At 33.8% G+C, this 17,821-nt stretch overlaps 1 protein-coding gene across 3 annotated transcripts in view; it reads right to left on the reverse strand.

The window, feature by feature from the left end:
* LOC109052155 (solute carrier family 12 member 5-like) overlaps positions 1-14,546 on the reverse strand; it is a 152,601-nt gene extending 138,055 nt beyond the window's left edge. The window contains exon 1 of one of the 3 annotated variants that reach the window (XM_042726649.1): positions 14,148-14,546. In XM_042726649.1, coding sequence (XP_042582583.1) covers positions 14,148-14,268 — 121 coding nt within the window. In that variant the 5' untranslated portion in view covers positions 14,269-14,546. The remainder of the gene's footprint in view (positions 1-14,147) is intronic. The other 2 variants (XM_042726651.1, XM_042726650.1) reach the window with 2 other exon arrangements.
* Between the last annotated feature and the right edge of the window lie 3,275 nt (positions 14,547-17,821).

The raw sequence follows: 17,821 nt of genomic DNA on the forward strand, positions 1-17,821 counted from the left end.
TCTCTAAACAGAGAATATAAATTGTCAGATTACCTAAACACAGTGGCAGACCCTAAACTAAGAAAAGTCCTGACCATGTCCAGACTCAGTGACCATAACCTCACTATAGAGAAGGCAGACACAGACCTGGCTGCCAAAAGAAGACAGATTGTGTCCACACTGCACACAACATGAAGTGGAAACACAACTGCACTTTTTAACAACATGCCCTAATTATACACAAATTAGGGAAACTTTCTTCCCCCAATTCACAAACCAGCACAAAGACTTCAACCAGATACACCAAAAGGACAAGCTGGCGTACATTCTGGGAGAAACCTCAACAAGCTCTAACCTGCTGCAAGCTACGTCAAGTCCTGCCATGATAAAAGAACAAGCAGCAGAACAGAACCACGAGTCACAGCCGGAAGAAAACACTGTACAACACACACACACTGACATGACAGGATCCAGTCCTTCTCCTGTCTCTTTATAGGAATTTTTATTAGTACTTTCGTTTCACTTAATACAGATATATAACCTCTATATGCTATAGGCTACTTCTATTCTTATGTATATTTGAGTTAAATGTCTTTTAAAATGTTTCTATGCTTTGGCAATATAAAGATACCATGACAATAAAGCTGCTTGAATCTTGAATCTAGATAGATAGATAGATAGAATGATAGATAGAATGATAGAACGATAGATAGATAGAATGATAAAATGATAGATAGAATGATAGAATGATTGGTAGAATGATAGATAGATAGAATGATAGAACGATAGATTGATAGATAGATAGATAGATAGATAGAACGATAGATAGAACGATAGATAGAACGATAGATAGATAGATAGATAGATAGATAGATAGATAGATAGATAGATAGATTTGTAGATGTTTGAAGAGATAGGACAATAAAACGATAGGATGGTTGAATGATAGATTGATAGATAGATAGAATGATAGATGGATAGAATGATAAAATGATAGATAGAATGATAAAATGATAGATAGAATGATAGAATGATTGGTAGAACGATAGAATGATAGAACGATAGATAGATAGAACGATAGCTAGATAGATAGAACGATAGATAGAACGATAGATAGATCGAACGATAGATAGAACGATAGATAGTACATAAGATAGATAGATAGATAGATAGATAGATAGATAGATAGATAGAACAATAGAATGATAGATAGAAAGATAGATAGACAGATAGATAGATAGAACAATTGATAGAATGATAGATAAAAAGTTAGAACAATAGGACGAGTGAAAGATAGACAGACAGACAGACAGACAGACAGAAAGATAGATAGAACGATAGATAGAACGAACGATAGAACGATAGAACGATAGAATGATAGAACGATAGAACGATTGATAGAACGATAGATAGAACGATAGATAGATAGATAGATAGATAGATAGATAGATAGATAGATAGATAGATAGATAGATAGATAGATAGATAGAACAATAGAATGATAGATAGAAAGATAGATAGACAGATAGATAGATAGAACAATTGATAGAATGATAGATAAAAAGTTAGAACAATAGGACGAGTGAAAGATAGACAGACAGACAGACAGACAGACAGACAGACAGAAAGATAGATAGAACGATAGATAGAACGAACGATAGAACGATAGAATGATAGAACGATAGAACGATTGATAGAACGATAGATAGAACGATAGATAGATAGATAGATAGTTTGTAGTGTCTGCAGGTTCATTTCTGGTGTTTAATGGTAAATGAAGGTGGAGAAACTCAGAGACACGCAGCAGCTCACAGTGTCTGCCTGCCACCACAATCCAGCAGCAGCCCCAGAGACAATGATGAAACCAGAGGCAACAGCTCCGAACAGCTCAGAAGGTCCTTTCAGCATATGAGATGATCCAGATCACACCAGAACATCATCGGAAAGCATGGCTCTCCATGACACTGCCGTAACAAGGCAAATTCATTTCCAATATCCTGCATTTAAAACAATCATCTTCAAGATATGATGAGCGTGAACATTTGTGCATGTGCAATTGTGCAATTATCACGCTTGCTTAAATGCATTTCAAAAAGAATCAGCATGCTCTTCAACAACAGAATGATGAACGGCTGTAGGAGAAGAACTGTGCGGAAAACCTTTATATGGAGATGATTTGGGCTGTATTATGCTAATTACTAACCGCAGGCTCATGATCCATCCTTTAAGACAATCCGGATCAACATTAGAACAAATTTTGCATATAAATACGCAATTATTAGCCATTTTGATTGCACATTTCTCTCAGTGTTCTCATTTAAACCAACAGAACTGAGCTTACAATATTAGGCGGCCTAAGTAAGTTATTATGATTAAATCTAGGTTAATATTTAGTGCCGGTCACTATCAATAATTCAAACCACACATCATTGTTTCTGCAGGGAGGCTCAGAAATGGCTCAAGGCGGTAATATCAGTGCAAGAACGATTGCTGCTGACGTTTGGACCGTAACAATACGGTAAGATCCTGGATGTGAATCATAACATCATTACAGCGTGTCTTTTCTTTGATGTAGCTGAACCATGAATCCTCTCCCCTTTTCCTTGAGATTCAAGCGGTTATTTCTGCTCATCCTTTCTTTGTGTAGACGCTGTGTTACATAACAAGCCTATAAAGGCTTTGCATGATGACGCTGACAGCATCTACACAGCTACGACCCCCACCTCATGTCTGCTTCTACCCCTGATAGCCAACTCTAGAACAGAGTCTGGATCCGGGAACTGATGCTCCTGCAGAACACAGCTGCCCTCTGCAGTTTGCATACATTACACTGATCAACATGAGCGCTTCTGAATACAGGGATACTGGAATAAGACTGGAATGAAAAAATAAATAACATAAAACAATAAAACCGAATAAAATAAAATATTTTGCATAAAGAATTTGCAGCTTCTATTTTTCTGCCATTTTTTTTCATATTAAATATATACATATATTTATATAAATATAAATAGTAAGTGCAAATTAACGCACATTTAAAAACAGAATGAAAATTACATGTTTTCCATAGTATTGAGAATTTGGGCATTAAAATGTGCTTGCTTCAGTAATAAAAAAATAAAAAAAATAAAAAAAATAAATAATAATAATAATAATAATAATAATAATAATATTATATATATTATTGCAATAGTAATAAAAAAACGTTTCTTAATGCTAATTTTTTGAATATAATTTTTGAATATAATTTTTGAGTATGTTGTAAAAGTTACCTGTACAGCTTTAACATAATTTTTCTTTATCTGAAGATCATGTTTAACCATAAAGTAAGATGAAAATAATTATAATAATAAAATAAAAATTTACATTTACAAAAAAAAATTGCCTAAAGAATCTCATGTGTCAAAATAATGCATCTAGACATTTATTTTTGAAGATTTGTTTTTCTCATCTCTGTTTTGCAAATTAAAATCCTAATTTTCATTTTTCAATGTAAATTACTTCCGTGATGAACAAATCCATTACAAATTACATATATACATACATTTAAGTATATATAAATAATAAACAGTTTTATACATTTAATAAATTAAATATTTTCATATTAAAATAATGGAAATTATGTTTTGCATTATGGTAATGCATATTTAGGGGTTAAAATGTAGTAATTTCAGAAAAAATTGTAAGAACATAATAATAATATTTTTCTTTTTTCTTTAATATATTTTTTGAATATAGTCACCAGTAATTTTGCTCTGACGGCTTCAATCTCGTTTCACCGTTATTACTGGTATGCAGTCGAGTGGTGGAGTAATGTAATTGCATCTCTTTTAAAATTGATCTCTGGTGTTTTCCGCTGCAGGTTTATTTAGCAGACATTGTTTATGAGCAATATAATTCGGTCAGCACTGATATCTAACCATGACCATGAGGAAAGGCCTGTCACTGATGTTGATAAGCAACATTTATCTCAAGACTAGACGAGACTAAAATCAATGTGAAGAGATCTACTAATGTTATGACATTACAGCACAGACGAGTGATCTGACAGTAATATCAATATCTAGCAGACATATATTGTTCCCCGTCTGTGTTTCTGCATGTGTGTATCAGTAGATCCAATCCAATTCATTGACCCGTCCTTTCTGGAAAAGGGTAATTCAATTATCATTTCATGACTTTAACGGTAAAACAAAAACGACTGCAGTCAAAAAAAAAAAAAAAAAAATTTAATCAAATAATTATAGAAAGCAAGACTTCAGTATAAGTTGGTTTGCTGAGACACACACAGACACACATATTATATATAAAGATGTGTATATCATTTTAAATTGGGCTGAAAAGGATTGTTTTCACTTTGAACATAAAATATTATACAATTTAATGTTTTATATAATATAATATAATATAATATAATATATATAATAATAATTAACAATATACAGTACATATGAAGGTGAAATTTCAGGGTGAATAGGATTGTTTTCACTTTATATTTGGCAATTTAACATTTTAATATTATAAATTATATTTAAGTATTAAATATTATAAATAAATAAGTAAATCATATATATATACATATGCATATTATATATATATATATATATATATATATATATATATATATATATATATACACACACACACACACACACATAACGTATGAAAATCTAATTTATTTATTTATAATATTAAAATGTGTGTGTATAAAACATGCATGAAAGGTGTTTTTTGGCTTAAAAGGATTGTTTTCACTTTACATTTAACTATTTGATGTTTCATTTAATATTATAAATAAATAATGTTATATAACTATATTTTTATAATTAAAATAATAGTTTTATAATGTAATTATTTTGAGCTGAAAAGGATTGTTTTCAATTAATATTTAAATAACTAAATGATTAAAAGAGAAAAACTCAATCTTAAGACACAGAAGAAGAGAGTGATGGTTGACCTTCCACATCGTGTGAATCCTGACCTTCTGTAAATCCCACAGAGCTCGTGATCACCACATTATTACCTGACAGCGGCTGCTGGGACTGAGAGACTGATTGTTTACACAGACAGACAAACAATAGACTAATAGACAGGAAACCTGCACCACCAGACCAGCATTATGCTAAAATAGCGAGAGCGCTTCCACGTCTGTCTCACCAGCGATGGATTGAATGGAAATAAACAGCTCGACGTGCCATTATGAAGAAAGGACGGACTGCTCATTGAAAGCTAAACAATCTGCATATCCCAATATGCTAATGGCATCCACCGTATTTGGACAGCAATTGATTCTGGAGCGTTATACAAATGAAACCAAGCTGAGCGGCCAATGACAACAATGGAGACAAACACGACATCAGCTAAAACAATACAAGCTGCTCTGGCTGCATTTTCTGCACTGGACGGATATTTTACCACTATATTGTGTTTAACATGGAAAATGTTAAACACTTGATATGAACATTATCACAAATGGATAAAGCACACCAGAAATCTCATGTGCATGAAGATTTTTTGGGGGCGGGGGTAAAAAATATTTAGACCTGAAATGAAGATTTATGCAATTTAATAGCATGAAAAAAAAATAAAGAAAGAAATTAATAAAATCACAGCATAGTTCATTATTAACTATTTGCATCTATTCGATTTTATTTAAACAATCATATTTAGAAAATGCATTTATTCATATTGTTCAGAATCAGCAAATATTGTGAAAAGAACAGCCTTATTTTAGTATCATTGTGACTATTATAGTTTTACTAATCAGTTTTCATTTTACAGTTTTAGTTATTTTGTTGTGTTTAGTAGTTTGTGCCTAGTTTTTACAATTTTTTAATTTCAGTTTTAGTTACTTTAGTAGATCAAGTTAAGCTAAATTAAACTGGGAAATGTTTCTGAATATTTTATTTCAGTTAAAATTAATTTTATTTCAAGACATAATTTATGGTTACACTGGAAATTAAGAATTTAATTAAGCTTAAACGCATGGTTAAACTAAAGCTAGCTGTGGAACAAGCTATTTTCAAATAGCTACAATGTACAAGACTGAAAGAAATAGGATTAATTGATGATAAATAGAAAAACCTGAGCATTTAAAACACATTCAGGGTATTAGTACTAATACAGAAATCTTACTTATGCTCATGCATCATTTATGCATGACTGACAAATATACATTACATTGTTTATTAGTTTGTTTATCTTAAAGTGTGTAGTCCAAATAGATAAGAATCTTACATTTAGGGCCGGATATTTTTTGTGCATAAACAGTAAAACTATTAATTTAACTGTTTACAGTTGAGCCACTGGAACGCTTATTGTGCATATTAATACATGTGCAAGCAGTAATGGCATTTTCTTGTTGTGTTTTTAGCGCACAAAACACGGATTGCATTGCCAGAGCTTTGGTCCCCATGCAAAACATACAAAGTCCTCCTTTACTTCTGCCAAAGCTACAAACTCCAGCCAGAGTGGTACAAAGTGACAGTTTTTCCAGCGCAGTGTGTGGGACGTTCTTGTCGACTGAGCGCTCTTTGTCTTTGTGCAAACGATCACTAAATCGAGATGAATTTGTCCATCATGGTGCCTCCAGTAGACGCTCTTTGTGAAGCAGCCTAAACTCCCTAGCTGCACGTCTGTGATGGAGAACACAGCTATTGTGCGGCAGCGTAATATGTGAGTGATTACTGACATGGTTAAAAACAGCTTATGGCGCTAGTTCTGTCTGGTGTGTGGAATATGCCAATTATTTCAATGACGACACTGTATTTCTGGCTGCTTGATAGAAAATAGTAAGTGTAATTAGTCATGTAAGTCATCAGACCACATGTTTGTGCTACAGTCCCGAGGGATTCCTCAAAATCATGGCCACTGTTTAGGTGTGCTGTTCATTCATGAGTCACCAGACTTCAGATTTTCAGCTGTTAAATGATAAAACAGCCCAGAACCAAGACAATTTATATATGTAATGTAGCAACTCCCTAGCAACCACCCAAACATCTTAGCAACTGCATAGCAACATGCTGGAAACCTCATAAAACCGAAGTTTTTTTAAAAACATTTACAAGCATAAAGACTATTTATCTATCATTTTACACCATATCAGCATCAAAGGCTATATTCATGGCAAACTCAAGAATAATGCAATTTTAAATAGACTTAATACTTCAGTTTTAACTGTAATTTTTTACAAACAAACATTAAATACAAAAATAAATAAACAAATATCAGCAAATAAATTAATGCAATCTTTCAAACTGATATTTTAGAAATTAAATAAATATTACACCACAACAACCACACAGTCTTACAAGCAATGAATTGTTTGTGTATAAAGAATTCAAATGTATATATATATATATATATATATATATATATATATATATATGTATATATCTCAACATCTTTCTTGAAAATAAAAAAGGCATTTTCTTTGAAAACATACATTTATGAATATAACATTTTGCAAGGAATTGTAATAAAATATTAACTTAATATGAAAATGGTCCTGTTTCAAAATAAAAAAAAATCCAAAACTGCAATAATTTTCTCCAAAAGTAGTGGAGACAAAAAGTTAATGATCTCAGAGTTATATTAATAATTTAATTATTAAATAATATAAATATAAAAGAAGAGACCACTGAAGAGATTAGAATTAACCACCAAATTAGCAGTGCACCAGTGACTTTTACACCACTGACAGCACCAATGACCTCAGAAAATGTAAAAAAAGTAAATATTCTTCCAATTTAACTGCAAATACTCCTGACTATTATTGTAATATCTACCACTAAAAAGAGGCTACTACAAGAGAGGGCCACACTGAATCAGATACTGAATAATTTAAGCCAAATCCAGGACGTCTTAATGATAATCTTTCAGACTGTCTGGAGACCCTCAAGGTCAGATAAACCTCTTCATGGGTGGCATCTCAGATCGATAAAAACAACATCAGCAATAGCATTACAAATAGCAGCGATGCTTCATCCTCATCGAGGCCTTTCTCACCAAACACCCATGAGATGCAGGAACGTACACTCTAAAAACTGCCGGGTTGAAAACAACCCAATTTGGGTTATTTTGTAACCCACTGCTGGGTCAAAAAGGGACAACCCCAGCGCTGGGTTATTATGTTTAACCCAGCATGCTGGGTTGCTTTTTTATGGTTTAAAATTACTACATTGCTAGGCTTAAATGAACCCAAATCAAGCTAGGCATTAAACATATAAATCTTCTTCATTTTAAAATCACTTTTACAGACAAAGAATAACTATCAAAGGGTAAATATTTATTAAAAACAAGATAAAAGTCAAAAAGTAACATGCATGTAAGAAGAAATGCAGGAGAGTATGGCATTAACAGCTACAGAGTTTATAAATAAAGCATTGAACATTTGTTGAATATAACTTAAGATCAAATTTTACTTTGTATAAAAATATACAAAAACACTATTATACAATAATTGTACAATTAGTTAAGTTAAGTTCTTTACAGACTATTCTGGCATGACAGTACACAAATAAACCACAACATTAACACTGATATTATAACATTTAACAGACGCATGCGTGTGTGAAAGAATGTGAGCATGTGTATGAATGACAGAGTGTAAACTCGATTTATACTAAACACAGAACAAGCATTTAACATTTTGTTTTTACAAATTAAACACTTACAATTTGTTTCATAGTGCATGAATACAGATCATGCATCACTGTCAATTTTCATGTTCTCTTTAGCATAACTGATGTAGTCATGAAGAAGCCCCATCAGCACAGCATGGGACATCTTCTACATCATCCAGGGCAGCGTCCTCCTTTAAAACCAATGTTGCATCAGTTTAGAGGAAAGGACATTCTCTTCTTTGACCAGCATTCATCCCAGAAAAGGGCAGCGTCCTCCTTTAAAATCTATGTTGAGTAGTATTCACATCCGTAAGGATAGGTAAATAATCTGTTTTATAATTTTGATAATTTCAGTGGTTGTTTAATGTCTCAGTCTACCACAGCGCTCTAGAATGCTATAATGGCAGCACTAGTCTGAGGGCATGTAATATTGTTTAAATATATTGCTTTCAGAAAGCTACTTCTTTACTGGAACATTAAAACAGACATGACATTTACATACCTCACAAATTTTCATGTACGTGGAGGGCTGCTCTTCAAAGGGTTAGTTCACCAAAAAAATGAAAATGGTCATAATTTACTCTCCCCATGTTGTTCCAGACCCATACAAACTCTGCTAATTTTTGGAACACAGATAAATATATTTAATATTCTCTTAATTTTTGTCCTCCATTGCAAGTCTGGGAGACCAATATTTTCTTCTGAACAGACATGTTCGGTATCATATAATTTAAGATTTATTCATATATAAATATCGGAATGGATTACTTCTACAATAACTCTGTATTTATGAGGCTTGACAATACAGATTATCTAGACTCTCAATGGATTAACAAAGAAATTATGAGAAAAGTAAATATATTCATTTGTATTCTAAAGACAGACAAAAGTCTTTTAGGTTTAGAATGACATGAGGGCAAGTAAATGATTTTTTTTTTTTTTGTGTGAACTATTCCTTTAAGAAAGGAAGGCCAAGAATGAGGACTCTCCAAATCAGACAGCTCCAAAATTGGTTTGAGTTCTGCAATGAAAAACACAGACATCAATGCTTTTCATGAAATGAGCATGTAATCACACTGTTGTTGCATCAAAATGTGAAGTAAACAGGCAGGACACAACAGAAACATTTATTTTCTAAAAATAACTCACATCATTCTCAAAAGAATTAATTTTTTTTATGTATATGGCTTTCAACATCTACAAAAACAAACATTCTTTTAGTCTTAGTTAAAAAATAAAAAACGATAGCATGATGGAATTATGAAGTTTACTTGCCTTAAAACCATCTTTCCCAGTCTTCTGAAGAAGCTGAGAAAATCGCCTCCTCCTCACACAAGCAGGCTTCTGTGTTGTTAACTCCCGGCGCAGGGACAATAAAGACACGAGCTCAACAAGTCTGAAATATTACATGCAAAACATTACTTTTAACAATTACCACTTCAACAGTCTCAAAATAATTATGCTAGTCTTTATTACATAACGCGGTTTCCTTTCCATTCAGTTTAACCGCGAAAAAATAAGAACAATTCATTCAGTTTAACCACGAAAAATGAGATAAACACACCTCAAAAAGTGCAGATATTGTAAAATCGTATGTAAATATGACATAAGACACTCACAGACGTTATATTTAAAGTACCTCTTCTGTTCAGTAAAAGAGGCCATTTAGACCTCCGTTTCTGAGGCGAAAACCGCGTCCGCTTATTTTTCATTATAAGCTCTTTTATTTCTGCCTTTCATGAAGCCTCAAAACACTCCCCGGACATAAACAATGAATGATAACTTTACATTTTTAATCTTTACTTACCATAATGTCTTTCACTCACGTCTCGCTTCTTCCACGAGGAGGAAATGGTGGCTTCTCGCACTGGCGTCGTCCGATGTTAACACGACGTGTGTGCTCTCTTTCACGTCCGTGTTCCCAACCCAGTGCCGCTGGGTTATGATCAAGACCAAATTTCAACCCAAAATTGGGTTAAAACAACCCAACGTCCTACCCAGCGGTCTCAACCCAGCATTTGGGTTGAAAAAACAACCCAGCTTTTTTTTTAGAGTGTACCTGAGATGCTCATGGACGTGGACTGACTACTAAACTAATAACCTACTCTCTTTGCAATTTTTTTGTTTATGCATGCATGTATACAGAGACTCACACACAAATACACCCATGCACGTCTGAATAAAGAGCTCAGAGTGGGTTTCAGACAACTCATGTTTGTTTTATGGACACAGGAGGTGATATAGCAGCATTATTGGCCAGTGCATGCATGGTGAGAGCAGTCATTGTGGTTTTACTAATATCATTGCATTCAACACTCCCTCAAGCACACACCAAATTATGGCACAAAGAGGATGCAGTTGTCATGGAAACGTTGTGGTGACTTGAACCGGAGACGAGAGCTCCAAGGCTGTACCGTCTCTAGGAGACTACAGGTATGGATCTCTATATCTATGGATGGGATTGGGAAAATCAAAGATGGACATTCTACATACACCTTCCTGGACACTGTCTTCGATTTGTGACTTCAATGGATTTCACATGGCAAAAACACCAATGTTTGGTAGTGAACTCATCAGAACAGATGCCTCAAGCTCTATTCCACAATCTAGTGAGCTGCCTTGCACCTTCTAAACAAGAAACCTAATTAAAATGTTCCTCGTAAGTGGGGGAACATTCTAGATAGGGAGCAACCACAAATGTCGCACAGATACTCTGTGTGTTATGTGTATGTGAGAGTTGATAAATGCACTCAAATACATTAAACTGAGTAAAGTAATTCCCAAAATTAATTATGTTTAGCTATTTTTATCAATTAATTTCAATACTGAATGAAATGTTTAAGAGAAATCTAATTTTCACTGAGCAATGCAGTGAAAAAGGCATTTTATAATTATATCAAATATATATATATCAAATAACTTTTTTTAAACAGGCTTTGCATCAAAAGCTATATTTGCTTAGTTAAAAATTCTTAACGTACAATTGTTTTGATTTATTACTAATTTAGTATTCATTTTAAAAGTATATATATATATAATTAAATTTAACAAAAATGCACACATTTGATATTCAGTTGGTAAATTCATTAATAAGAAAAGGGGCATATTTAGGCTCGTTAAACATTCAAAGATTTTATCATGTATAGAATTTCTTTGAAAATTTATATTTATGTTTGTAAAAGTTAGCAAGGAATTATTTAAATCAAATATTTATAAATAATATGAAAAGTGCCTATTTTCAAAGTAAAACACAAATGCAGAAGTTCAGGGATGAAGTCATTTTTTTACAACACTGGAAAAAACCATACAAAACCTTGCAATAAACAACTTTGAAATAGTTTCTTCAAAATAATGAAAAAAATAAATAACGCTTTTGGTTGAAATGCTGTTAATAAACTTCTATAACTATAAATGCACTATAACTTACAACTTACTATGAATAGTTTTAAAGGAAACTTAAAAAAAAAATCATTCTATATCACTTAATTTATTATTCTAAAAACTTACAAAATTGACCATGAATCATTTTAGAAATGGATTGCAATTCCCAAAATTGGATTGGATTAGATATTGGATATTGGATTCCCAGCCCTACTTGTAATATATTAAAATGCACCCTAGGTAGGCAGCTCACTAGTTTTTGAAGCAAAGCTTCCTATCATGCTACTATTCAGAGAAATGTAGGACATGTAGGCAGGTATTCACAAGAAAACTTTTGTAGTACAATTTAATGGTGCAATTCAAATTGTTGCAATGCATATTGCTACAAAGCAGTTATTGAAAAGGGTGCTTTATAGCCCTTAGTAAAAAGCCAAAACTCACCAACACTAGACCTACACTAGAATTTCAGTATTTAGTGGGTCACTTAGTATCTATTTCAGTCATGTCATGTTAAATATTCCCATCCACAGTTCAATCTCACTGCTCCAAAATCCCACTCTACATAACTAAGATCACACATGTTCTGATGCATCGCATTGTGCTCTCACTTTCAGTGTGCATAGACAAATTACTTGTCATTATAATAAAGCCAGACTGTTTTGTTGCATTTCTCTACGTCCATCAAATCACTTAATTGTTTAATACATATCAGAAAAAAATAGCAAACCACATCACAGAAAACATCAAGCAGCTAATGATTGCATCTGAATAATCCCGCCTGACTTTTATTTAACAAACATGCAACAGCGCAATGTGGCTAAAATGCATTTCACCTCATTAAATATTCAAAGGCTTGATCAAATATAATAGACCGTCAGAAGTGCCATTATGTGAAGACAACCGTGCACACTTAAGGCTAACAGACATGGCAAGACATTGTAACCATTTCAACAAGCTACTGATCTACATACATCGTCATACTGCATCTATTCATTCATCCATCACTATAAGGAATATGACATCAAACTGGCCTCTCTGTCAGATGTGGCACTGCAGTAATGAACAAATGAACACAAGCAGACTCTTTCCTCACACAAAGGAGGATCAAATCTCAGAGTAATGTACTGATTATGAACGCAATATATGACAGCTTGATCTTAGGCAATGAAAATATATGCTTGCACTGGACATACAAAAATCTTCAAGTGTGCAACAGACAAATAAAACCCAATGTTCAGTACATTTAATGATATAATAATAAAGCACAGTTTCAGCAATGCCATATGGATTTTCTTAGTCTTTATGAAAAAAAAATAAAAAATCTATATAATCTATATGAAATATTGGATGAATATTATAAATATGCATTTCATATTATATATATATCATCAGATCATATCATTATATAATATATGGTCAAAATAGCCTTTGTATATATAAACCAAATAAAACCTAATAAAAACTAGTTCAGAATACAGTTTACATGGATTTCCTTGATAACGTATGAAATACGAATCAGTATACATGAAATATTATATGAATACATTAGAATATCAATATAATCTGTCATCAGCATAGATTATATTTATAAGCACTAAGTATTATATAAAAAGTAATGCAGTCTTGTAGATATAAAAAAGGGGGAATTTATATATTTATATGAATTATAAAGAGATTATAAGTTTTAATATGGATTTGTTACTTCTAGCCTATATGAAATATTAAACTTTCACATTATAATATATTAATTTAGTATGCATGAAACCGCGCATGAATTGATATGAAATAATAATAGTACATTTAGATTATGAACTATATTATATTATGCACCAGACATTATAAAAGCATTAAATTTAGTGCATTACTGAACCACTGGGTTACAGATTTTAAAAATGACTGATGCGAGATCTGATTATGGGTTAATATGTATTTTTAAAAATATAATTAATTTATGCATATGAAATATATTTTGTACATACTACACTATAAAACAGATGATCAATATGAAAAATGTGACATATAGAGTAAATATCGTCATTTAGTCTCATTAGATGGTTACACTATCAGAGGGTGGTGTGTTGAATATTAATATCGCAGTCTCACATTCCCAGCTGTTGGATGAGTTTATTCTTCACAGGTGTCAAAGCGTCATAAATCTCTCACCTTTCCCGGATGCCTCCGCTGCCGCGGCGTCAGAGGCGCTCGGCGTCTCCTCATCGCCCTCGAACAGCTGGTTCACTTCGCCCTGGATGTCACCGGCGGTCACCGTGAACCTCTGGCTCATGCTGTCGCCGGTGGCCTGAAGCGGACTGACGGGGAACGGCTGAGCGCGGCTTCGCTCTCTTCACCGGAATCCGCCGGTGATGCAGATGTGCGCCGGTCCGCGGTGATCAGCCCGGTCTATCTCTGGTGGAGGAGTACGAGGACTAGTGTTAATACAACAGCATAAACGCGTGTAACGTGCCCGGCTGAGACGTGCGTTTTATTGTTCTTTGATAACAGACATTGAATGAGTCGCGAGCGGATCATCAACCGGTGTCTGTCTGAGACTCACTGCACATCCGGGTCCTAAAGCCCGCGAGCGATCGATCAATCACAGACATTGATCAAGCCGCTTAATGATCACACACACTGCGTGCTTATTCATACATCTTATGCCTTATATAGAGCTATTTATATATATTTTTTTCAACATATCAGTTAAAAATATTTAACATTTATTTTATGCATTATTTTCTTTTGGACCCACTCTAACATAAAAAAAAAAAAAAATAGAACTTTTTTTTTTTTTTTTTTATTTTCCAAATCTATCTATCCATCCAGTGCCTTTTTACTTTATTTTCCAAATCTATCTATCCATCCAGTGCCCCTGGCAGTGAGTGAATTAAGTGGGAAAAAAAGCTGTCCAAACCTGCCTGGCCCTACGTGAAAAAGTAATTGCCCATTAAATCTACTAACTGGTTGTGCCACCCTTTGCAGCAACAACTGCAATCAAGCATTTGTCATAACTGGCAATGAGTCTTTCACATCACTGTGGAGGAATTCTGGCCCACTCTTCTTTGCAGAATTGTTTTTATTCAGCCACATTGGAGGGTTTTTGAGCATGAAAGGACTGTTTAAGGTCATGCCACAGCATCTCAATCGAATTTTAATCTAGACTTTGACTTGGGCATTCCAAAACCTTCATTTTGTTTTTATTTTGACATTCAAAAACCTTCATTTTGTTTTTTTTGGGATATTTGTAGTTGTTTTTAATGCCAGAAAAGTTTGAAAAAGTAAAACTTTTGTCTCATCAGTCCACAGAATTTGCCCAAGAGACTTGGGGATAATAAAGATATTTTTTTGCAAACGTGAGACGAGCCTTTGTGTTCTTTTTGGTCAGCAGTGGCTTTTGCCTTGGAACTCTCCCATGCTGTTTTTGCCCAGTCTCTTTCTTATTGTTGAATCATTAACACTGACCTAAATTGAGGCAAGTGAGGCCTGCAGTTCTTTAGATGTTGTTCTGGGTTCTTTCATGACCTCCTGGATGAGTCATTGTTGTGCTCCTGGAGTAATTTTGGTAGGCCGGCCAATCCTGGGAAGGTTCACCACTGTTCCAAGTTTTCTCCATTTGTGGATAATGGCTCTGACCGTGGTTCACTAGAGACCCAAAGCCTTAGAAATGGTTTTATAATGATTTTCAGACTGATACATGTCAACTATTTTGTTTCTCATGTGTTCTTGAATTTCTTTAGATCGCGGCATGATGCGTTGCTCTTTAAGCATGCTTCACTTTGTCAGACAGGTTGTATTTAAGTGATTTCTTGATTCAACAGGTCTGGCAGTAATCAGGTCTGGGTGTGGCTAGTGAAATTTAGCTTTCTAAAATAATGTGTTTAATCACAGTTATTTCATTATTTAACAGAAGGGAGGCAATTAATTATTCATGTAGGGCCAGATAGGTTTGGACAGTTTTTTTCCTTCAGTAAATTAAATCATCATTTAAAAACTGCATATTGTATTTACTATAACACAAAGTGTTATATTCACAACAAGACAGGATTAACCTTAAAACGCTCACAATGTACAATAACATCACTTTCAAATATGAGAACACAAAACAAGAAACTTAACAATTCTAAAGCATTTTAAATTTATGTGAATATATTATATAGTAAGATACATTTTATTTTCTTATTTAATTTTATGAATTTATTTTTACATATATGTTCACTTCATATTTTGTTGCTCTTATTTTTATTTCACATATTCTGAACTGTACAACAATGCTTTGTATTTCTCTTGTTCTTTTTGTGCTGTATTTGACTGATTGAACTAAATGCAAACACACACACACACACACACACACACACACACACACACACACACACACACACACACACACACACACACACACAGTGTGTACACATTATTTGCTGAACTGGACTTTACCCTAACAAGTATTACTATAAGTGATAATCTATTATTATCAAAAAATATGGTACATGGTACTTTATTACTTTATTTTATGCTTGTAATCCTGTTTGTTTGACATGATAGAACCATAACAAACCATAACAAATTGAGAACCATGTAAATATCATGGTACATGAATATGAAAATCATAACCATAATCAAAGTACAAAGGCATTCCCGTACATATTCATTATGTTTCGTCCATAGTATTTGCATGGTACTCCAGCATACTTCAGAGAATACCACGTCCAAAAACATAGATAGCAAGGCTCTTTTTGTTAGTTTAAAATTTATATACAGTATATATACAGTCTCTGCATTTCTCACACAGAACAACCTCCTCGACAGCAACCAGTCTGGTTTCAGAAGTGGGCATTCAACCCAAACTGCCTTGCTCTCAGATGTTGAAGTCCTAAGACTGGTAAGAGTGGATTCCAAATCTTCAACACTTATCTTGCTGGATCTGTCCTCTGCTTTTGACACAGTTAACCACCAGATCCTCCTGTCAACCCCATTGGCAAACCCCACTCCAGTGGTTTGAGTCATACCTATCAGATAGGTCCTTCAAAGTATATTGGAGAGGTGAGGCAACTTTAACTACTGGGGTGACTCAGGGCTCAGTTCTTGGACCACTTCTTTTCTCTGTCTACATGGCATCATTAGGTTCTACTACGCCACTGCTATGCTGATGACACTCAACTCTACCTCTCATTCCATCCTGATGATCCGACTATAGCTGCTCGCATCTCAGCTTGTCTAACAGACATTTCTTGCTGGATGAAGGACCATCACCTTCAACTCAACCTTGCCAAGACAGAACTGCTTGTGGTGCCAGCAAACCCATCGTTTCATCAGAATTTCACCATCCATTTAGGCACATCAGAATGCATGTCACACCTCTGTTTATCAATTTGAACTGGCTACCAATAGATGCTCGCATAAAATTCAAGGCGTTGATGTTTGCCTACAAAACCACCACTGGCTCTGCACCCCTTTACCTAAATTCATTACTTCAGACTTATGTGCCTCTAGAAGCTTGTGTTCTGCAAGTGAACCTCACTTTATTGTGCCATCCCAATGGCAATATACATATATGTATATAGTGTAGTTTAGTACATGAAATAAATCTAATCAATTGTAATTTAATTTTCTTGTGATCTAATGATGTTACATTGCCTATAATATATCTGCGAAAAATGCCAAACCAACAGCTTGGATATGAATAATCAATCAATCAATCAATAAATAAATAAAATAAAATAACTAAATGTTTAGCAGAAAGGTTAACTAAGCAAAAAATAATAGACAAATGTGAAAATTTCCATTTGCAGACAAGCTGAGTAGTTTCAGGAATGAATGGTACAGACAGTGTTCTGTAGTTT

This window comes from Cyprinus carpio, chromosome B6 (assembly GCF_018340385.1).
Source record: "Cyprinus carpio isolate SPL01 chromosome B6, ASM1834038v1, whole genome shotgun sequence".
Lineage (NCBI taxonomy): Eukaryota > Metazoa > Chordata > Actinopteri > Cypriniformes > Cyprinidae > Cyprinus > Cyprinus carpio.